Source organism: Lygodium microphyllum, chromosome 11 (genome assembly GCF_053477565.2).
Source record: "Lygodium microphyllum isolate KBCC chromosome 11, Lygodium_microphyllum_v1.1.10, whole genome shotgun sequence".
Lineage (NCBI taxonomy): Eukaryota > Viridiplantae > Streptophyta > Polypodiopsida > Schizaeales > Lygodiaceae > Lygodium > Lygodium microphyllum.
In genome coordinates, this window is record NC_141145.1 from 107,400,894 (window position 1) to 107,425,359 (window position 24,466).

The following is a 24,466-nucleotide window of genomic DNA, read 5'->3' on the forward strand; positions in this document are numbered from 1 at the left end:
GAGCCGGGATCATGCTGGTTGTAAGGACTGGATGATCAATTCATGCTTGATTAGCACAAGGCTTGAGCAATTAAAGGACTGGGTGGATGTTGCAGGAGCACGGGTGCTAACGTTGCAGCCATGGACAGAGATAAGGGAGGTGGTGCATCATCATCATCAGCATCATCAGCATCATCGCCATCTGCAGCAAGCTGGCAGTGGCTCGTATTGCGTGGCCAAGTCCAATGCAGACCCCACCAAACTCCAGGCCAGTCTTCACACCCACCATCTCCTCTTCTATTTTCTTGCTTATTTATTATTTTTCATTTATATTAAACCCTTGCTTGTATTTTTTCATCTCCTCTTCTATCTACTTGCTTATTTTTTTTAAATTTTCGTTTATATTAAACCCTTGCTTCTATTTTTTCATCTTGTATTTTCTACCTTCTTCTATCTACATCTACATCTACATCTTGTATATCTATATTCTATATTCTACATCTATATCTATATCTATATATTCTTATTGATAGAAGGTTTTGCTGGATATTTACATGCTCTGAGGATATTTAGCACCTCTATGCTCAAAATTTTACCTCGCCATTTCTTTTTTGTTTTTTGAATAGCGCAAACATTTTATGCAATTTTTATGGTGCCCATACAAAAACCTTTGAATCTTAACCGTTTGCAAGTATTTCCTTCGGTCATATAATAACTAACTCAACCGAGATTTTTAAAGGGAAAAATATTTTTTCAATATTTCTATGGTTTTTAAATTTAATAATTCACTTGGCACTAAACCTCAGGCTCTTTTTAACATTTCTAGCAAAAATGAAGGACATAGGAATTGCATGTCATTAGTGTGCCATGAGCTTAGTTTTTAAGCACTTACATGAAAATATTTTGGTTGTTTGTAAGGTAAATTAATTTCTAATCACTTACATGAAAATATTTTGTTTCTTGCAAGGTAGATATGAGTTTTGCCAAGCATTTTGAGGTTTCCTTTGTGGGTTTTTGCTTGCAAATTTGTCAATTTACTATACATGCTATGTATCGAAATGAATGCACTTGTGTTTGTTTTCAAATACTCTCACAAGTAAAGGTCTTCATCTATATTCTTGCTCACATTCTTTTTCTTTGGAGTGTCATAATGCTTGTTCACATGATATTCTCTCTCTCTCTCTCTCTCTCTCTCTCTCTCTCTCTCTCTCTCTCTCTCTCTCTCTCTCCCCCAACACACACACACACACACACACACACACACACACGATATCCTCTCTCTCTCTCCACACACACACATACACACATTTAATAGTAAAAGATAGATTTTAAAAAAGCACACTATGTATATATAGGCTACTATTTTAAAAGGGTTATTAGCTATTCACAAGTGAATAGAAAAAGTATTCTTCACTTATGCGAAATCCATTCATATGCTATTTAAAGTAGCCTTTAAATGCTTCTAATATAAGTTATCTACATATAGTGATCCCCTAATAAGATTTTCGATGTACATCGAGACTAAACCTCATGAACACTATTCCAGGCTGCCCTTGATTGGGCATGTGGACCTGCACCCTCAGGGGGTAATGTCGATTGTTCAGCTTTGCAGAAGGGTGGTTCGTGTGCTAACCCCAACTCCATCTACAACCATGCCTCCTATGCCTTTGATGTGTACTATTCCAAGCAAAATGGTGTCTCTCAAGCTTGCGACTTCAATGGCCTTGCTACTGTCTCTAGCACCAACCCAAGTATATTTCTATTTTTCTTTGTATGGGGTAGTCTCATGGATTAAAGGGCTTTATAAATTCATTATCAAAGTCCAATTTTATTCAATTCTTTTTATTAGTATCCATTACTTGGTAATATTTGAAAAAATCTTAACATTGTTATAAATCTCTCCTTTTCTTTTTGTAGGTAGTGGCACATGTGTCTACCCTTCAACTACAAGCTCTAGGTAGTACACTACCCTATAATTCTTTTATGCATGTTTAACTTGTATTTGGTCTCTTCCTAAACATGGGGTGCTATGCTTGGGTTGTGCCACAAGTCCAAGATAAATTTACTTAGTATGGATGGATCCTTACAATAGTAATAATTGAGCATCTATGCATGTCTTCTCTTGTGAAACAAGAATGTATTAATTAAGTTATTTATTATGTCAATGATGTTGAATGTTAGCCAAGTATCTCATTTAGTTGAATCATGTAGCTACTTGTGTTTCTTCAAGGGTTAGATGAGCCCATCAACTTTGTTTTTCTCTAAACTCAACAATACAATCATTGATGACTCATGATATCTAAGTGTTTTCATTATTTATGAGTGATTATTTGACAAAATTTTACTTTTTTTGTAATGTTTTGATTTTTTCAATTCCAGCACCTCTCCCTCTTCTTCTACGGGCAATAGCCCCCCCACAGACACTACACTTAGCCCTCCAACAGATTCTACATCTAACACTACTCTATCTCCTCCCTTCTCGAGCTCTTCTCCCATAGTAGGGAGCCCAACATCTTCAACTACACCGAATGGAGCCACGTCACTTTTGAAAAGCAAGCATATCCAGGCTATCATGTGGACTGCCCTTTTCATGTTTTTGCTCCTTTTGAGACATTGAGAAACCAAGAGGTTCTTGCTATCACTTTCATTGGACATGAATGTACATCCTTTTGTGGGCACAAAAATTCACTGTGAGCACACACTTAAAGAAGAAAAGATGCCCTCATATCCCCCTCATGTCCTTTTACACTTTCCGTCCACGTGGACCCCATTAGTTCCATTGAAGATCATGATAGATGGTCTATGAAACCACACATATAATATTAATAGTTGGCATATCTACATTGCTAGCCATACGTGTCATCAATATTCACAATCAAGATATGTTGTAGCAAATTTACATTTTTTTTCAAATAAGTGTTGTTATTTTAAAGATGTAATCAAAAGGGCGATTAATGCCATCCTAGTTGTCATTGCAACCTTTTTGTTTTGAAAATTGATGTCTTGGAGTTCTTCTCTTTTTGAAAAATTGAATCTTAAATGTGGAATAGTTAAAACAAATCACATTATTCAAATTCATATGTTGGGTAAAGTTCTTTTAGCCTCAAAAATTCATCATCACTCGTATGTCTTTTATAAACATACGTTCTCTTAATTGTTCATTACTTGGGATAAATGCTCATGATTTAAAAGTGCAGGTTTCATAACTAATGCATGTGAATTCAACAAAATATATTTCTAAAGTGATCAATGTATATATAAATGTCGTGGCCTAGAAACCCTTTGGTTTAATGACTTTATGGTGATTGCTAGTGTCAAAATCTAGGCATTTTTTTGTTCTTTATAAAGTTATTCCTTTGGGAAATGGCCTTGTAAGGCTACAAGTGTGCTATGGATGTGTGTGTAAGATGTGACTTTTCTTCACATGGTTGATCGTGAGATAAACTTTTGTAACATCAATGTGTAGTACTTTTGCTCTACCAAAGTAGTTCATTCGGTGCCATTATCCTCTTATCTAGGTACATTTTCAAGGTTCATCTTTATCCTCTTATCTGGTACATTTACAAGGTTCATCTACATAAATGTCTCTTTGAGGAAGTGGCAAAATAACATTTGATTTAAATACTCAAAACTTAGTATCTTTGAAATAATATGAAATTAGATGAAAAATGACAATAAACAATAATCATAACATGTGATTGAAAAATGTATTTGTGTTTTACACACAAAGGCACATATGCACATACAATCTTTAGCATTGGCTTGAATAACACATTCTAGTCTTATTAAGGCAAGATCAGTTGGAGAGTTTTGTTGAATTGACTTGAAAGTAGTTAGATGATGAGGCATGATTGATACATACCTTAAAGAGTCAATGTTTGGCCTTTAAACAAACAATAATTGTTTCATGTAACTTTCTCCATTGTGTTTTTCTTTTAATAATATGGTCATTTGTATCAAGGTAAGGTAAACATGTGATATTTACATTGTAGTTTGCCTCAAATAGAAGTATTAGTCAATTTCAACAACACAACTTTGCCATAGCTATCTTTCCCAAGATGAGCCAAGAGCTTGAAACATTGATTAAGCACCTTATGTGAACCTATTTGTAGAGTTGATTACAACCCAAGCCACACCCTTAAAAACGTTTTGATTGTTGGCCTCCTAGATCATTACTAGGATCACTCCCCTAATCACATGCAAAATGGAACAAAGGTGGGGACATCTTAGCTCTAACACCCAAAGGTGCTTGTTTCCAAGTTATTACATCATGAAACCTAGCAATAGCCAACCATCTCTATACCTTATTCCAAATCACCCTAACACATTTGCAATCCCAAAATAGATGGTAGACTATTTTTCTTTGCATTGGCAAAGCAGACATATCAAAGGAAATGTGGTCCCAATTACATAATCTATCTTTGGTAGCCATTTTCTTCATTGCCACTTTCCAACAATAGATCAAAGTTTTCTAACAACCTTCCTCATTGCCTCCTCAAACCAATTAGCATCCTTCTTCTTCTAAAACTCATGTGCCAATCTCATCCATGGGGAAGGGACCATTTGTCTCTTCATTTTCACCTTTGGAGAGGAATATCATTAAGCCTATAAGATTTTAGACTAAAATTAGAAACGAAATTGGGAGAAGATGGCCGATCATCTCTTATGGTTGAGAGGACTTGCAAGACCCATTCCTTCTCACGAGATGTCAAATAGAACTTTTGAGTGATCTCCTCCACCGTGATCCATTCCAATTTACCAAAATCCCCCATATCCTTCCATTTTGTGACTCTCTTCTCAAACAAAGCTTTAGACAGTTTGGCATTCATGAACACAAATGCGGAATAATCTGAAAGCGAAAGATGGTTACACGAAATAGATAGAGCTAGGTTTGAGTCAAATTTGCCAAAATCGACTCTCCATTCTACTTTAGAGATAAATTTTGACCATGCTTCAATTATGGAATTTGTAGACTTCAACTATGGGAGCTTCAAGCAAAGGGGGATGTTCAACATACAGTCTTACTAAGGTACCTTCATACTAGTAACTACAGACAGTTTGATCCACGATCTTAGAAGGATGGCCCTTGAAAAGAAGCAAAAATAGCAAAGAAAGGGATCAAAGACATTGCGACAACATAGGGAATTGATGGCCACAAATAAATGGTTGTTGAGGGGACCCCAAATTACATAGCCACTTAATTACAAAGGTTGATGCATAGTTGGCGAGCCTAGGGATCCTTAGGCTGCCATTTTTCCTATGCTCAATCAATTGGTCCTAGTTGATGCTATGGCAAGATTCCTTTTCTCCTTTTGACCAAGCAAATTCCTAAAGAAAGAGCCTCTCAGTTCACCACCGTGTAGTCTTGTAGAATAGTTGAAAAGGGGGACTACAAAATTGCCATAGACAAGCACATGATGCCTTATAATAACTCTTCCTAAAAATGTAAGAGGTAAATAATTCCAATAAATAAGTTTACCACAAATTTTCTCAAAGAACTAGTCAAACATTGCTTGTCAGATACACCAATGCCCATCTGGTAGCCAAGGTACCTAAATACTCTGCCAAGACCTATATTAATTAGGTGGTATTCCTCCAACATGTCATCCCCTTCCTGAAAATGAAGCTTTAGGAGCTTAGTCTTAGCCTTCCATACTTTAGACCCAGAGATCTCATGAAAAGCCTCAAATATCTTGAACACGGTTGCCAAACTGGCTTCTTCTTTAGCAGTGATGTTGGTATTGTTATAATTGAACATTTGCCCACTTTAAAGTCAACCCATCTAGAAGAGGGAGACCTTTAAGCACCTACTTTGAATTAGCACATCCATATTTTGAAGTAGGGGGTTTGAGATCAAGGCAAAAAGAAGTGGGGAAAGGAGACATCCTTTGCCTTACTGAGCATTTAAGTTAGAAGGGCTTCTAGAAATATCCATTAATACAAACACAAGTTGAAGCATTGGAAAACAATCCATTCACAACTTTGTAAAAGGCAACATCAAAACCAACCTTGGCTAAGACTGAAAGGACAAAATCCCAATTAATCTTATCATACACTTTATTAGGGTCAACATTAATAATGAGAAATCCCTCATTCAAAGGTAGAACGTGATCAATGGAATATGCCTATTCTTGCACCATGGATCTTACAGTCATGCAAAAACATAAATTCCATTGGATGAACCACTTTTGATAGGAAAAACTTGATCTTACAGCAACATGTGAGAACTTTGGCCAAACCTTATAGGCCACATTTAGAAGAGTGATTTCTTTGCAATGGATCCTCTTCATAGACTTAGAAATGACTTTAATCACTCTTGCATTCACATTTTTAGACAATTCCCCTCTCCAAAATATTGATTCACCATTTTTGTTAGGTCAGCAACATAGATGTCCTAGTGTTCTTGGAAAAATGCAACAAGACAGAAATATTTCCTAGGGGATTTGTTCTTTTTCATGTGAACAACCACATGGTGTAGTTCTTCCATTGAAAAATGGGTGATCAAGAATAACATCCTTCTGTGACAAAATAGAAGTGGATATGCAATCCAAAAACAATAAAGCTATCATAATAATGATTCCTCATCATGGCTTTGATCCCACAATGTTTGAGAGAAAGCTAGAAAATATAGCAACGATCTTCTTATCGTCTCTTATGTTTCACACCCATTTCATCAGTAACTTCCATGATGGTGTCCCAATATTTTTTTTGCCTCTCAGCCTTGAGAAATGTAGAGGAGGGACAATCCCCTACTTTGAGCCATTGGATTCTAGTGTGAACTCTTGCACTTTGGAGTCTAACGTTCTCATTAGCTTCCAAAAAACCCCAACCTCTTGCAAGAGATTAAGAGCAATCTTATTGCAAAAGCTAGAGACAACAATAGCAATACCATAAACCTTGACTACAACCATCACTAGTTCCCTCCAATGCCAAGCTTGTTCTTGACCATAGTTCTTGCAAACTTGAATAGTAGCATCAATCTTGTGATCCCAAGTAGCCAATACTCAACTAGTCATTGGTGAGTCAATTCTTGAGAGCATCATGTGATAGAAAAGAGCAATTTAGTTTTAAAGGGGGATCTATTTGTTCCAATATCTTTGAAGCCCGCAAACCTCACGAATAAGGGGAAATTTTTGGAAGTTTCAAATTGAGTCAGGATCTTCAACTATACCCCCTAGCCCAACCACCATTGGCTCATAGAGATATATGTGCCATCTAGATGGGCAACTCTGCAAGAGTCACCATGTGTCCACTTAGGTGTACCTCCCCCTTTGTTGTTAGAGACTAGAGGGGAAAAAAGTAAATGTGAAATGCATCCTATGAACACACAAATAACATTAGCATGATAATAAATGGACATAAATCAATAAAAAACACTAGACAAAATATACATTATAATTGAGATTAGACATCAAAACAGAAGATACAATGAGGGCATAGGCTGTAAAAGTTATGTAGAGAGAGTATTGTTAAGAGCTTCAAAGGGGATTATGGAAGTTTCTTTTGGACATTGGTATGGGGGGTTTTAATGTTAGGATATTTAAGATTATTATTCTTTTGACAAGGTGAAGGATTACTGATCCTTTTACCCTTTGAATTAGATGTGCTGACTCTATGGAAACTTGAGTCTTCTTCTTTGGAGTGAGGTGATGTTTAGTGTCTTTTCTCTTCTTCTTCCTTAGAATTTCAATGTAGACCTCTAAATTTTTTTCGATCTCATCATTTGAAAACTCCATTGCTTCTCCTTTAGTTGGCTTTTCCTCCTTTGGCTTTGCAATTTCATATAGATGCTATGTCACTTCAAGTACTATCTTCTCAGGTTCATGGCAGGAATCCTTGTGCCCTCTCCATCTCCCAATGGGATGTGTTGATCTTCTAGTCCATTCATCTTGCATATAGTGGGGCTTCTCATCACTCTCTATGGTATTGAAGGGACTTGTTTCTAGGATGCACTTTTATTCACTTCCCCATTGTATGCATTGAGCTTTCATGAAGTCCTAACCTAGGAGTGTAGTGCATAAATGACAAATTAATAATACTCTTTATTAAGTGTTGCGAACATTTTAAGAGAAGAATGAAGAATATAATTTCAAGATATTATCAACATTTTCAAACGGTGATTCGAATGTTGCTTCAACTAGTTCTTTCTCCACTTTATCTATTTGGAAAAAATAAATATGTTAAAAGAGTGAAACAACACATGAGGAGTCTATTGTAAGGAGTACAAATATCACTCCCATGAAATTTTTTGAGTGAGGCATGAGCATAACACTCTTGGCTCAACAAGATAAAAATGATTTATGACCAATATAGTATGCACAAAGTTGAAAAGGACTAGTTGAAGCCAGTGAGATGGGAGGGTATCCAAAAAATCAAGGTCATGTATAAATACTAAGAAATCAAAGGCTAAGCTCATTCTTGTGGTGTGCAATATTGTGGAGCTTTCTTCTTCTTTCTTGCATGCATCTTGCCTATGTGAGAGAGGGATACATATAGAGGAAGAGTGTGAGGTAGAGTGAGAGACTAGTGTGGGTGAACCTCTTGCTGGCTATTGCTGCTGCTGCTTCTTCTTCTTCTTCTTCTTCTTTGCAAAGCTTGTACAGTGATTAAGGACATTGAAGGGGATGCAATGGCAGTGGAGAAAGAGAAGAGGAAGATGTGGGAGAGAAGAGCACACACAATGTAGGTGCTGTCCAACTGAACTGATAGCCTTATTGCACTATCATATTATATATGAATAAATAATGGGCGGTCACATTGTACACGGGTAGGCCCAGAGGCCTTTTGCCCCAACAACCTCCCACTAAAAGGCCAATGTGGTTGGGGAGTGAAAACAAAGAAAAGAAAAAAAAAGACAAGGTGAGGAATCATGACATCTCACCCAACGCCCAATCGGAAAGCAAGCTATGCAAGAAGTGTCGTGAACCTCTATAGAAGAAGAGTCAAGCATCCCTGAGTCCATGACATCCAGGAGATAAGCGATCCCACAGCTCCATACAATGGAGCAATCCAAGAATGCTTCTCATGAAGCAAGCACAACTCATCAGTGCATGACTGTAAAGCATCAGAGTCACGCATAGCATCACCGTAGCGCATACAAGACAACGGAGAGCAGTCAAACTCTCCAAACTCAATCACTGAAAGAGAGCCAACATCCAGACACTCGTCCAATGGGGTCTCAAGACTACATGTGGCCTCATCGAAGTGGAAGACTGATATATGGCTGGTTGTCCAGCCTACAAAACTACAAGAAAACGGCTCTCATGAGCCTGCAAGGGGTCTAACAACTAACCACCAACATCCTGACCCTGACTGCTATGCATAGCTATGTCATCTGGGCCAATAAGTGCCTCATTTTCAGCATAAAAAACTTGCTACAATGGCACTATAGCTGTTGTAAAATCAGCCATAAAGTGTACTGAATGCTCATCAAGAGGCATGAGAGGTGTTCGCGTCTCATAGAAGACAACATGACGGTTGCGTACCTGCTGGGCATCCAAATCCCATAATTTGTAGGCATTAAAGTCACCATCTCCATAACCAAGGAGGATCCATCTACGTGACATAGGCTCATGTGGCATACGTACAGATGCCTGGCAGCCAAACATCCTCAAGTGATCATAGGAGGGCTGCATGCCACTCCATGCCTCATGGGATGTAATACCATCCACGTGCTTGAGATTAGATGGAGAGTACCTCTCTAATGAGTTCAGTGGCTTCTTGAGGACTGCTGTCATAAGGGCCTCAGCCCAAAAGCCATAAGACAACCTAGTTGCGTAAGCATAGAAGCAACCTTTGCCTGTAAGGTGAGGCACATGCCATGAGCAATCCCATAATACCATGGGCACAAGAAATCAATGCTATACTATTGACAAGAGGTCCGAAAGTTGGGAGAGAGAGCACGACTCTCATAATCCATCTGCAAGCACCAAGGTGTGCTACTAGCAAAATCCATAAACTTGTCAAGCATAACTGTAGCATCCTCAATCTGCACCAAGGGAAAAGCCAAAATACAGTGGGTAGCATGATCAAGAAAGGTCACAAAGTATGACGTTCCACCAAGTGATTGGGAAGGCATAGGTCTATATACAACACAATGGACAAGATCTAGAGGAGCATGCTTGATACAATCGCCATAAGCCAAGGGGGCTCTGCAAGGACCAAGAGTACAATCAGGGCAAGTATCAAGATCTGTAAGTGACATAGGAGGCAACAATGAGTCTAAACAAGACAAGATATCCATCTCTCTATGGTGCATATGGCCTAGGTGATAATGCCATAACAATGCATTGGTATCCAGATAATTGCAAACATAGAATCTCCCACATGAGAGACATGCACTGGATAATGAGAACCAACTCTAGAACCTCTAGCCAAAACCAAGCAACCATGACAGATCGTCCATGACCTATTCTGAAGAGAAATAGTATATCCTGCATTATGCAACAGACAGACAAAAATCAAGCTCTTACTGAGCATGGGAACATGTAAAACATCCCTGAGTATAAGAGAAGTCCCATTAGGCAAAGCTAGGTGTATATCCCCTATACCAACAATGCATAAGACTGCTCAAGGCCCAAATCAATACATCCGTCAACCTCCGTGTAAGAAGAGAACCATGCTCTATAAGGGGTAATATGACAAGATGCCATAGAGTCCAAAAGCCAAACAAATGCATAGGCCTGATCACTGAGCAAGTAAGCTGTAGGGAAACAAGATGATAGGAGTACATGCTCAACTGCATCATCATGGGTAACTACATGTACCTCACCACTAGTAAGAGTGGTAACACCTGCTTCATCTACTGTATCTCTGACTCTCTGCTCATGTCGAGTCCGTCTCTGCCTCTAATGCTCTCTAATCCATCTAAAGCATTTTCTTTGAACATGCCCAAGCTTACCACAATGGAAGTAAACAACATCTGAAGTAGAAGAACTTGTTGAAGACGACAAGGAATCCAAGTCATCATGAATAGGGCTATCCATAGCATCCACGGAGCTCAAGCAGTCAAGGGCTATCCCAACAGAGGGAACTTGCTCATAAAGACAATCATTTGCAAGTACATAAGTGGTAGAAGCATGCTACAAAGGCTCATGAAACCTCAACAGACGGGAGGACATAAAGGCATCAACCAAGGATGCAAAAGCTCCCACAAGAAGAAGAGTCGTAGCCAATTGTATGACATAACCAACCACAGTACGATAAAGCATAAGACATCTGTCATAAGAGCATATGGTATTCAACCATGAAATCAATCCATAACCATAATGGCAAACATGACTATATAGTACATTAAACCACATAGTAGCATCCAAGTCAATGCAAGACCGATAAGTGGCATAAGATCCTGCAATGGTCAAGCTCTAGGAGAATCCCAAGTATCTGTACAACAACATCCAAATAAGTGGCTCTGTAAAGTACATGACAGTAGACAAAGTGCATAGCTAGGTAAGCATCAAGAGCAACTGCTCTTTGACCTATATGGGCAAAAGCAACCCAACTAGCATAGAAGCTAGGCGACACAGAAGCAATAAAGCCATAACTGCTAAACCCAAGCACTGTCAAGAAGTCTAGTGATCAACGATTAACCCGCAAAGAACCAAGCGTCAATGAGCAATGAAATCTCAATAACCAACTGCCCAAGACAATGGAGCAAGCACTTCTCAAAACATGTATATGCATCCAAGTAAACCCAAGATCCATAATCGGGGCATTAGGGGCCAAATAGCATCCAAGCTGCATAAGTGGTAAGCCAACCAAATGCAAACTGCTCCACAAAATTCTCAAATGCATGAGCATGCAATTATGGGACTGATGTCATAGTGTACATGGTCAAGCCCACATCAGACATCAGTCCCATCAAACTGCATCCACATCAGACATCAGTCCCATAATGGGTAGCACGGGGCATAAACCTTGTCAAGTGAAATGCCAGCTGCAAAGAAAATGATAGTGAACCAAGAATTGAGGTCCACTCTTTTCTCAAGAAGCATCCGGGAGCATAAACATCAAAGTGGCATCATTCAAATACATCAGCATATCATCCCGAGTAGTCGGGAGTACCCGTAGACCATAGGCATAACCAAACTAGAGGTAAAATAACATGTCAACCAAGGTAGCATAAATCCCAACCAACAACGAAGTGTCTGCACCAAATCAAGGCTCAATAGCTCTCAAATCCAAAGCTCTGATACCAATTGAAGGGGATGCACTGGCAGTGGAGAAGGAGAAGAGGAAGATGTGGGAGAGAAGAGCACACACAATGTAGGTGCTGTCCAACTGAACAGACAGCCTTATTGCACTATCATATTATATATGAATAAAGAATGGGTGGTCATAGTGTACACGGGAAGGCCCAGAGGCCTTTTACCCCAATAGACATGGAGCTTGAGCTTGCTTTGAGGCACATTGTTTGAGTCATGGAGGTAATAGATGAACCTTTCAAGAGATAGGCTACAGTGAGAAGGTACATCAACGAGTTCACTATTTCTATTTTGAGAGCAAGAAATGATTATGTGAGAGGTAGCCATAGCCGCATTGAAGTACTTGAAACAATAAACGTTCTATCAAGTTCAATATTCATATCTTGTGAAATTGATGACATTTTGATTCCATTGCCAAGATTGGCAAAATTGAGCAACAGGCACATAATCTCTATGTTGAACGATGGAATAGGAGCTTGCATCTAGAAACGGCACACATATCAAGCAAGTCAAGGGCATATGTTGTTGTGTGTGCGATTTTAATTTGAAGTTATAGGTAAAAGAAGGAGAGATTAAAATTCAAAGGCTTAAAAACAATGAAATATAGAACTTTTCAATTTCTATAAATCCACATAGAGGAGGAAAAACTAGGGGGTTAGGAAGCAAGGGGCTTGAGATGAATTTGTAGTCTTTTGAGTGGCAAAGTGTCTGCATTTGCTTTTGGCTTTTGGATTGAATATTTGCTTTTGTGTTTTTTGCAAAAGCTAGTGCAATTGCAGAAGTTATACGAGCATGGAAAGACAACCAAAGGGAAACCATTGATTAGAGTCGTGCATTGCAGAGAAGAGCAAAGGAGACGGAATGATGGATTGATTTTTATAAGGGTATTTATCTAGGTCATCCTCAACAAAATGACAGGTATGGCTTCTATGCCTTTGTCCTCCTTAATTGTTTTGCTTGATTAGACTTTGGGATGATTTTCCTCTTCACCATTTTTTACCTTATCATTCAGTACTCAAATTAGAAGAACTTCCCATGCTTGACCCTAATTGGGTCACAACTACCATTGCTACACCTAGTTGTCAATTCTCTAGAAAGGTCTTGCAACCAATACCTTTATAACTTGTGTGCTTGGAAAAGGCTAATATAAATTTTTAGGAAATTTGGTCGAGAAATTAAATTAGGCCAATAGGCCTTTTATGGAAATTGGCTATAAGGCCATGGAAAATAAGTTTTTCCAAATCAGTTGCCAAAGAACTACTATGGCCTAGCCATGTGGGCCTTAGTAAAATCGACTACAACAGGTTGAGTAGGCCTCTCTAAAAGGCCATAAACTTAATAGGCCTTAGTCATCATTTATTAATAAAGCCAATAGACCTTAAATAGAAAACAAAAATAATTGGCTACTTGATTATTTGGCCAATAAGCCTAATAGGAAAACTCGGCTGCCTTGAGTGACAATACAAAGGCTAGAAGAGGGCTAGTAGCCTTCTTTTTGTTTGAGTTGTGGATAAGAATTTTATAAACCCATAAGGATGTTCTGCTTGAATTCAACCAAATAGGTTGAATAATGGCCTAATAAGGCATTCAACTTTATTTGGCCATTATAAGGCCAATAATAGCTTGAGTAAGGTCCAAGATCAAATTCATTGTGGAAAAAGCCACCAATCAAATAAATAAATGAGGACACACACGCACACACACACACGCACACACACACAAGGGACCTTGTCTTCACAACATAGCAAAAAGGCCAGTGTTTAAAGCACAATAGGCCTTAAAAAGGCTTACTAAGCCTTTGATTAAATGAAACAACTGAAAAGACCTTCCTTTAAACCCATTCACCTTAGATAAATCCAATTAGCCAAGACATGCCAAATTGGTAATTCGGGTGAGTGTGAAGGTGTAAAAGGGGCCTTGCAAAGGAAATTGGTTGCTTGGGCCTTATACAAGTGGAATCAACTATTTAGAAGCCAAGAAGCTTTGCACAAAATCCATAAGGCCTTAATTTGTGGGGGTGTTGACCCTTAAAGGCTGTAACTTGTCTCACACTAGCTGTGTAGGCACTGCCTTGTGTTAACCCTCAAACGAACAAAGGTGGAAATCCGGAAAAGCTAAAGCAGAAGACAAAGGCCAAGGCAAAGTGAAATGGAAGACAAACACGCACAAGGAGAAAAGTCCTAAATAAGGGAGAAAGGTGCACAAGGAAAACCGCAAGTCAGTACTTCTGTAAAAGAGCGCAAGCGCATCATGGTTCAATTCAAGGAGCATTGGGCTCTCACCCGTGCAATTTATAAATGTAGATGGGTGGTAGGAAGGAAGCTAGGAAGATAGAAGGAAAATGGGAAAAAGGGCCTATGCCACGGCCGGCCATGTAAAAAAGGGGATAAGGGGATGACTACCCAAAAGGGATTTAGGGTTTTGTATATAAAGTTGAAAAGTGAATGAGAATATCATTCTTGTGTGTGGCCAAAAGTGGGTCTCATCTTCTTCTTCTTCTTCTTCTTCTTGCTTGCTTGAGCTTGTGCTTGAGAGAGGGAGTGTGAGAGTGTGAGGGAGTGAGTGTGTGAGGGTGAGGGACCGAGAAGGAGAAGCTCTCCATCTTCTCCTCTCTTCTTCTCTTCTCTTCTCTTCTCTTGTCTTGCTCGCGGTGATGGAGCTTGGAGCGTGGAGCTTGAGGATGGAGCTTGCTTGAAGCTTGCACTTGGATCGTGGAGCTATCAGAGTGCGCGGGAGAGGAGGTAACTCGATCAGCATGGAGGTAATCTCACTACACCCGTAGATATGGATGGTGTGTCGGCTATGTGAGAGGTAGCCATTAGTGCTTGGCTTGGAATGCTTGAAATAATAAGCGATCCGTGGGTCTTAGCGGTTGAGCGAAAACTCCCACATTTTGATTCCGTTGCCGGGACCAACGGATTCAAGCCTTGAGCGCTTGCACGCTTCGAATCGAGCATCGAAGTAGGGTTTTCATCGAACTGGTGCTTGAGGTAGATAGGTAGGAAGCGAGGGAGTTTGAAGAGGTATTCGATCTCCTTAGCAAGTAGATTTTTGTTGTTTTGGACTTGGGAAAGTATGGTGGAGTAGTGTAGGTATTTCCCTTATGATTTTTTCTTACATTTAGGAAGGATAGTAGCAAAACATTGGGCTTTTCTGTTGCTGTATAATAGGCTGAAATAGGGAAAAGAAGGGCTAAAAATGAAATTTTGGGTTAAATGTTAGTAAGGGAGACAAGACTAAGGTGAGTACATGCTTGGGTAGGGTGATAAGGGGCCAAGAGTGGCAAGAAAGGCCACATTGTGCATTGCAGGGTTTCAGGAGAGCAGGAGAGAGGAAGAAGCCTTCGTTGAGTGGATCCGCTTCGATCTTGCCATCTGGGAGATATTTGCCCAGCCCATGTAATTCTACACCTTTCCTTACATGAGTAGGTTGGATTTGGAGTTGCTCGACCAGGGGGAAGGCCTCCAATGCTCGGCGCGGAAAATTTCGTGAAGTCCGACGAAAAAACGTGCCGCGCTTGATGTGCCCAAGTGACGGCAGATCCTAGGCCGAGTCCCAGAATCGGCCCTCGGACCGCTCGAAAATTCGGCCCTCGGCCCTACCAACTCGGCCCACTTGACTCAGACACCCACCGCTCGGCCTGTCCGAATTGAGCATTCGGACCAACTTTGAAATTTGGCCCTTGGCCCACTTGGCTCGGCCCACCTGACTTTGCCCTCGGACGACTAGACTCGGACTGGCCAAATTTGACATTTGGACAAGTTACATTTGGCCCTCTCTACTCGGCCCTCGGGTCCAAATCGGGCACTCGGCCTCTGCAATTCGGACCTGTTGGGCTGAATTTAGATTTTTTCAAATTTTTAACTTGAAGGCAGTGAAACTGACCGAGAGACCATATAGAGCCGAAACTATATCATAGATCGATCACTGGGTTGAAACTTAGAGCAAGTAGTTCAAAATTTGGCTATAAACAGTCTTCAAATCACATATCGTATTTACCGTAACGGCCCTGCAGGCCGGGGGGGACTGCCCCCCCGGACCCCTGTAGAGGGGGCTCTGCCCCCTCTGCACCTCCCCCGAGTAGGTTGGAGAGAAAACGTGCACTGTGACAGGTCCTCTAAAACAGACCCTAGTGTAGTAATGGCTCTACATGAGCATGGGTCTATCAGTATTTCAGACTCTATGATTGTGCATATTCAGGATGCAAGTACGCCAAAGGAGGCATGGGATACTTTGTCAAAAATGTATAGCACAAATACGCAAGCCAGGAAAATGCAGCTCAAGCAAGAGTTGCATAATGTGCAAAGAGAAAGTATGAGCATCAATGACTACCACATGAAGGTGAAGAAGATTGCACATGCACTTGCTTCCATTGGGTCGCCAATGAAAGATGATGATTTAGTTTCTGTGACCTTGAATGGTCTAGGAAAGGATTATGCACAGTTTTCGAACATCCATTTCCGTCCGTGAAAGATTTCCTGATTTCGAGGAGTTGATTGCTCTTCTAATTTTTGAGGAGCAGAGAAATGGTGGTGCATCTTCTTCAGGAGGAACTTCAAAAGAAGCTGTCTTCTACTCAAATGCTGGAAGAGGTAGAGGCAGAGGTAGAGGAGGCCAATTTGGAGACTGTGGTAGAAATCAGAATATGCAGCAAACTCAAGAAAACCAGTCCTATGGAGGAGAACGTGGTAACTCTAGAGGCAGGGGAGCCAAAGAGGTCGTGGTGGATGGCAAAGAGGCCAAAATACAAACAGCAATGTTGAATGCTACTACTGTGGTAAAATGGGTCATATGGCTAAAGACTGCAATAAAAAGCAGAATGATATCATGAATGGGAAATTGCAACAAGGGAATTATGCATCTTCTAGTAGACAGGGTGATGACAGAAATGAGCATTTGTTTATGGTGCAGCACATGAACAATTCTGTGACAAGTGTAGAAGAAAGCAACGATGTGTGGTATGTTGACTCATGTGCATCAAACCACATGACAGGTCATGCAGAATGGATGGAGGATGCAAGGAAAATGGAAAAACTAGGATTTGTGGAGACTGGTGATGATATTGCACATCCTATTGTGCAGATTGGAAAAATCCCTTTGTCTATGCAGGATGGAAAAAAAAAACCTGTCCGATGTATTTCATGTCCCGAATATCACCAAGAATCTGGTTTCTGTTGGTCAAATGGTTGAGCAGGGCTTGCAGGTCAGATTTAATCCTCATGGATGCTTTGTTGAGGATATGAAAAATAAAGGTCGCTTGATAGCAAAATGAAAGAAGAAGGGTAGAATGTTTACATTGGATGCAGACATGCCTGAATTGAGTGCAGCAATGTTTGCACATGGGACCGGTGTAGTTGCAGATATTGATATTTGGCATAAACGCATTAGTCATGTTAATGTACAACGACTTAAATCAATGCAGGCCCAAAACATTATTGCAGGATTGCCTAAATTCAAGGTTGCAAAAATGCATAAGGTATGTGAAGCCTGCCAGTTTGGAAAACAGGCAAGGAAAACATTTCCTAGACATGTTCAAGAGAGTAAGAAGCCATTGGAATTAATCCACTCTGATGCGTGGACTACTAAAGCTGTATCTCTTGGAGGCTGTCATTATTTTTTCACTTTTATTGATGACTATAGCAGAAAAGTTTGGGTATATTTTATGAAAAAGAAAAGTGAAGTTTTTGGGCATTTCAAAACTCTTAAAGCTATGGTTGAAAAAGAAACAGTTCTGCAAATAAAATGCCTAAGGTTAGATGGAGGGGGAGAGTACCTCTCAAATGAGTTTGTAAGGTTCCTACAGGAGCATGGCATAAAGCAGCAATATTCATGTAGTCATACCCCACAACAAAATGAAATTGCAGAAAGGAAAAACAGGCATATTGGAGAGGTATCTCGTGCCATTCTCAATGAAAAAGACCTGCCAGATTTTTATTGGGCTGAGGCAGTTGCTACAGCAGTCTACATAATGAACATGACTCCCACTGCAGCAATACATGGGGTGACTCTAGAGGAGAGGTATACTGGTAGGAAACCAGATATTTCTCATTTGAAAATTTTTGGCTGCATTGCCTATGTTCATGTGCCAGATGAGTTGAGATCCAAATTGGATCCAAAAGCTGAGAAGTGCATCTTTATTGGTTACTCTTTGCAGCAGAGAGGGTATAGATGCTATAACCCTTCTACTCGTAAGTTTACAGTGAGCAGAGATGTTGTTTTTGATGAGATGAGTAGCTGGTATAAACCAGTAAATGTGATTGATAATGTAGATGCACAAAATGGTAATGCTGCACAGAATTTACAGCAGCAGTCACAAGATATCAGTGGATCTGGAGCGTCCTCTAGCAGTGGTTCATATTCTTCGCCATGGACAGGCAAATTGAGATCAGGAGAATCTTCTCAAAGCAATGCAGATAGTGGTATGCAGGTATCACGAAAAGGAAAAGAGAAGGTTGATCAGCCCATGTTTGATGTGAATGCAGGTCACTCGTATGTGGATGGTGAATCCAGTGGCTCAGAACATAGCATTGATGATGAGTTGGGTATTCCTTCTATTGTTACACCTGGAGTAAGGAAGACCAGGGATGTTTTGAGAGCACCTGGGAGTGAACCTACTTTGCGCAGGTCTACCAGAGCTAGGTATCCTGTGGATAGGCTGAAATATGATGGATTTACCATTCACTATGCATATATGGTCAAAGTGATACAGGAACCAGAACCCACTTCTTTTGAGCAAGCCATGGGAAAAGAAAAATGCGAGAAAGCCATGGATGAAGAAATGGATGCCTTGGAAGCAAATGCTACATGGGAATTGGTACGTTTGCCTAAAGGTAAAAATGCAATTGGCTGTAAGTGGGTTTATAAGGTGAAGCACAATGTAGATGGTTCTGTGAACAGATACAAGGCAAGATTAGTAGTCAAGGGGTATGCATAAACATATGGCATTGACTATGAAGAAACATTCAGTCCGGTTGCAATGATGGCAACCGTAAGAGCAGTCATTGCTATGGCTGCATCAAAGGGATGGTCTTTACATCAGATGGATGTAAAGAATGCCTTCTTGCATGGTGATTTGCAAGAAGAGGTCTATATGGAGCAGCCACCAGGTTATGTGCATGCTGTTCATCCAGAGTTTGTTTGCAGGTTGAAGAAAGCCTTGTATGGCTTGAAGCAAGCACCTAGAGCATGGTTTGACAAGATAGGACAGTATCTTGTCACTATTGGCTTTCAAATTTCCATCTCACTTTATGTGAGAAAAATAGAGAAAGGTATTATGCTACTTGTCATTTATGTTGATGATTTGATTATGACAGGTGATAGTGATGAAGATATCCTTCATGTGAAAATGCTATTGAAGCAAAAGTTTGAGATGAAGGATTTGGGAGAGCTGCGTTATTTCTTGGGCATTGAGGTGATTAGATCACCAAGTGGGATACAGCTCTTGCAGAGGTAGTATGGATTGGACATGCTGTCCAAATATGGGATGATAGGCTGTAAGCCTATTTCAGTTCCTTTGGAGTAGAATGTGAAGCTGAGCACAGATGTAGGTGAGCTTCTGGAAGACCCTACTATGTACGGACGCATAGTAGGAAGTTTGATTTATATGACTATTACCAGGCCAAATTTGAGCTATGCTGTTGGATTGGTAAGTCAGTTTATGCAGGCTCCAAGGAAACCGCATTTGGATGCGGCTAGACACATACTCAGGTATGTGAAGTCCACATTGCAGGATGGACTATTTTATGAGACTGGGGTTCAGATACAGCTGCATGGATACACTGATGCTGATTGGGCTGGTAGTATTTCTGATAGACGAGCTACCAGTGGATATGTGTTCTCTTTTGGGAGTGCTGCAGTCACTTGCAGCAGCAAGAAACAGCCTACAGTTGCCTTGTCGAGCACAGAGGCCGAGTACAGGGGTGCAGCAATGGCTGCATGTGAGGTAGCTTGGTTGCATAAGCTACTTTATAATATGCATCAGCCTACAGATGGGCCGGTTGTCATTTATTGTGACAACATGAGCAGTATACACTTGGCAAATAACCCAGTCTATCATGCTAGAACAAAGCACATTGAGGTGCATTATCACTATGTGCGGGAGAGGGTTTTACTAGGTCTTATTGATCTAGTTTATGTCATCACAGAGGATCATGTAGTTGACATATTTACGAAGGCATTGGGTGTAGAGAAGCTGCGCAAGTTCAGAGACCTGCTTGGTGTACATGAATTGGGATTGAGCTCGAGGGGGAGTGTTGAGATATCGAGCTCCACTCATGATATGCCAGGGTGACCGTTGTGCATTTATGTCACCGACTTGTCAGTTGCAGATGCGGTTGGTACATCGCCCATGAATAATAGCTACATGACAGCTATCCTTATCTACTCTAGTTCGTGGCTCAGTTAGTATGCCACCTTAGTTAGTTGAGTTTGGTTTGAGATCCATATATAGGGTTCTTCTATTTCTTTGTATTAGAGTTCTTTTGGCTTACACAACTAAGAAGAGGAAAACTGTTTTTAGCCTCCACCTGTGTGTGTATTCCCCCATTGTGCAAGCAAGAAAGCTACAAGTGAGACTCCTTCCTTCTCTCCCACAATCTTGACAGAGTGCTCGAAGGGCAACAAAAGACAGGACCACTTCTGATCACCCTAGGGACTTGACACTACAATCCACCAAGAGTAGCCAGCCTTTTGGACTAGCCGCTACTACTTCCAATCAGGGATCACAGCAGTCATAGCCCTTGGTCGTGACTACGCCCCTGGCGGAGCGTGTCCTTAGTAGTTCACCTGTGGAGGAGGTGTCGCAACCAACTTCCTTGACAACTCTAGCACTTCCAAAGCGCCTAAAGCCTAGGTTGGAGGAGTTAAACAGAAGGGAATTGGCTGAAGAGCTAGACTCTCCAAAGAGGGAGGCAGCTATACCCTCACAACCTAGCAAGGCTATTCACCAGCAGGCCATGGCTATGTCCCATGAGGACACACTACTAGAGAAAGAGAATGCTGAGGTCCAACCAAGCACGTCAATGGTTGACCTAGTCCAGGGTCTTGAGTCATTGAGAGATGCACCTTCACTGACCAAGAAAAAGAGGATAAAACAATGAAAACAATATCAATTATAGGTGGTTATGGAGCCCAAGAACATTGAGACCAAGAGCGCTGGAGAGCTGAGGAATAAAGCATCGAGTCTATCCACCAATGAACCCATTGATGTTTCTCCTAGTAGCAGGGAAATCTCAGAAACATCAGTGTGCGCTGAAGAATCAAAGCAACCATTGCCATCAACGGTTGCTTGCAACACCCAATCCACCAATAACAGAACTCACATTGACCAATCAAGAGTGGATACAATGCTGTCACAACAGGGTGACAAATCTACACCGGTCACATCCGAGGAGAACCATGACAAAATAGTAGCAAACCCTCAGGAAAAATACACAAACCCCGAGAGCGTAAGCGATCCTAGTGTTGACCAATCTTGCTCATCTAGGCCTGAGCCCCCAGCTATGCTAAAGCCTAGGCAAACTCCTAGAACCTTGCATGAGAAAGCAATCGAGAAAGCCCTCGTTGAACATAGAAATGTCGTAGAATGCTTAACTGAGTTGGATTCTAAGCTCAAGGTGTTCGCACGTGTCTACGTCCTTGCGGACATGGGCGCATTTCCTAAGGAGCAGCTTCGAGAATACTTGCCATTTTCCCTATCTAGGGAATAGCAAGAACATCTTAACGAGCACTATGACAAGCTCCTGCATGAACGCATGCTACTCATCTCTGATGAGGAAGCCGACGAATTACGCTTAACAGTAATATTCAATGATGTGCTTTGCCAACCAAATCTTTTAGAGATAGAGCAACTAAAGTGACAATCAGAGGGTCGAAGTCAATTTAAAAAACATTGGTTGAAAGCCGCATTGCAAGGGCCGAACTAGGAGCCCAGATTATGATAGTCTCAGAGGAGCAATTGGCCAAATGGCAGTCTCCAAAGAGACCCAACCTATGTGGTACCAATTTCCTTTCGAGTGTGCTGACTGCCATTCGGGGTACGGACTTAGCTGGAACTAGCCAAGAGAACTCTCTGGTTGATAAGGTTCTCACTGAGGAGGAGCTACATGTTACAAGTAGACTTGGACAAGGTTCCATGCTACTCGATGTTGCAAAATATCTCTTGGTATTGAGTAAGGTGCCACGAGTACTAGATGCATGTGCCACACTCCATCGAGTTCTACAATTGTTTTTTATCCTCGTGAAGTGACGTGGATTCGTAAATATATATATAAATAAACAATGACTTTTGTGACCCTGTATAGATAAGATCAACACACACAAGCAATGATAGTCAAGCGCAGGGAGAAGAGTTGGGTTTGACAGGCATTCCCGCCTCCAGGAGGAGGACATGCAACCCTCATTATCGCCATACAAAGCTCTGACCAACATCTTTAATGGTGTAGATGGGGCACCGTCCCTTTTTATACACCTTTTCCCTTTTTCGGTCTATTCTTCCGAGGATGAGCCTTGCCCCACTTCATGACAACCAGTCCACGAAACTTAGCATGAGCCAAAATCTGCTAATGGCTAGAGGCAAAATGAACATCATCATGGGGGCCATCCCTCTACAACAAACATTGCATGCCTCACCTCTCCCCTCCTTGTCATATGCGCTTGATAACCCACTGTATAATCCCTTCCATGTGAATAGTTTTATCCTGTCTCAAGGCCTAATCCTTGGTTTGCATTTTGCAGGTCCCCCTACGTAGCAGACATGGAGCACCTAGTGTAGCAGGCTTGCGAAGACACTCTTTGCCGTCGAAAGGAGCATGCAGCACAAGCTCCTTTGCTGGAACGCTACGTGCCTAGCCTCAAAAGGTATGCAAAGAAACGAGGCCCCAAGTGACACCGCCCCGGACGTAGGCCGAAAAATCCCCAGGCCAGGGGAGTAGAAGCTCAAGGGAGCACACAAGGCATGGCAACACCGGTTGTGTAGGCCCCCAACAGACGCTCGGGCACCAGGTGCTCAAAAGCGGAGAGGGCAGCCCGAGACAAGGAAGAATTTGATACATTGTTCAAAAGAATTTTGGAAATGGTTGCGGCCCGGGACTACACCATTCAGGTCCTAGCCGACATCTTCCTTGACCAACCTCACAGGAGCCCCTCACCAGCAGAGCCTTAGTTGCTTGACCACCCGGACTCACTCCGCCTCATGCAAATTGAGTAGCCCCTATGATATACAAGCAACTTAACAAAGGTCATCCTGCCATAACTTTTTGTCTTTAAATGGTTAAAGGGGCAGGTTCCCCACTTGTACACACTTCCCTTACCTACCGCTAATATATGCCACATCTTTAACAAGAACCAGAATAGGCATCACAATCAGCATCATAGGATTTTGAAAAAGTAATATCTTGACATGATTGCATTTGTTCATTGTACTTGATGCATGCGACTTGCATTTTCTCTCATGAAGTGACAAGTGGATGCAGGATGATATAGGTCTTCATGCGAACATGTTCAATGCCCAAGTCATCGCAAGATCACCAATGTCACAAAGAACCATGACAAAGCCACGTTGCCGAACGCGAAAAATCACCCTTGCGAGTGCCCACATCGCATGACCCAGAGCATAGTCATGGGCTACGCTCTCTTTTTGGGTCAAGCTCTATAGTTGGCTCATGATAGTTGTTACCTCAATTGTACCGACATCGCATGCCACAAAGAGGTTTGCAATATCTCAAGTGTATCTCCCCATCTCAACAACTGCTTCTCTAACAACGAGGCTAGGGCACAATCATCACTGTAATATCAATTTCCTGAGCCTTCGAAGCTTGACATTTCCCAACCCATTGAAAGGCTGATAGCCTCAACATTTTGCAATGGTTGTACTTAGGTAAGTCAAAAGAAAGAAAGAAAGAAAGAAAAAAAGCATAAGAAAAAGAAACAAAAAAGAAAACAGAAAAGGTGTGTCCAGTGACCTTGGTCGGTTGGCTCTGTCCCTAGTCCCCTAGCCCCTTAAGCTTTTTCCACCATTATTTAGGGCACATAAAGGGCAATATATACCTAGGGAGCTTGTCTCGCCTATGGTTAGACCTGTCACCTTGACCATTCACATGATTCCCTCGTACACTCTGCCTTAATACCATTGCAATCAATTATGGTAAGCACCGCACAAATGGCCATGAAAAGTACACTGTCCTCATCACGCAGGTCCAATAGCTACCAGCTACCAATAGTGCAGTGTCCCTGTGTTCAATTATGTTACGTCGTGCAGTCACAATGCAAAGATGTCGCATACACCT

The 24,466-nt window shown here is 41.2% G+C and overlaps 1 protein-coding gene across 3 annotated transcripts in view; it reads left to right on the forward strand.

Moving 5' to 3' along the window:
• The window catches only part of LOC148029205 (uncharacterized), a 3,870-nt gene extending 931 nt beyond the window's left edge, over positions 1–2,939 (forward strand). For all 3 annotated transcript variants that reach the window (XM_087687966.1, XM_087687965.1, XM_087687964.1), the window contains 4 exons: positions 96–247; positions 1,526–1,730; positions 1,897–1,936; positions 2,359–2,939. In XM_087687966.1, the coding sequence (XP_087544092.1) occupies positions 96–247; positions 1,526–1,730; positions 1,897–1,936; positions 2,359–2,596 (635 nt within the window). In that variant the 3' untranslated portion in view covers positions 2,597–2,939. The remainder of the gene's footprint in view (positions 1–95; positions 248–1,525; positions 1,731–1,896; positions 1,937–2,358) is intronic.
• Positions 2,940–24,466: the final 21,527 nt, after the last annotated feature.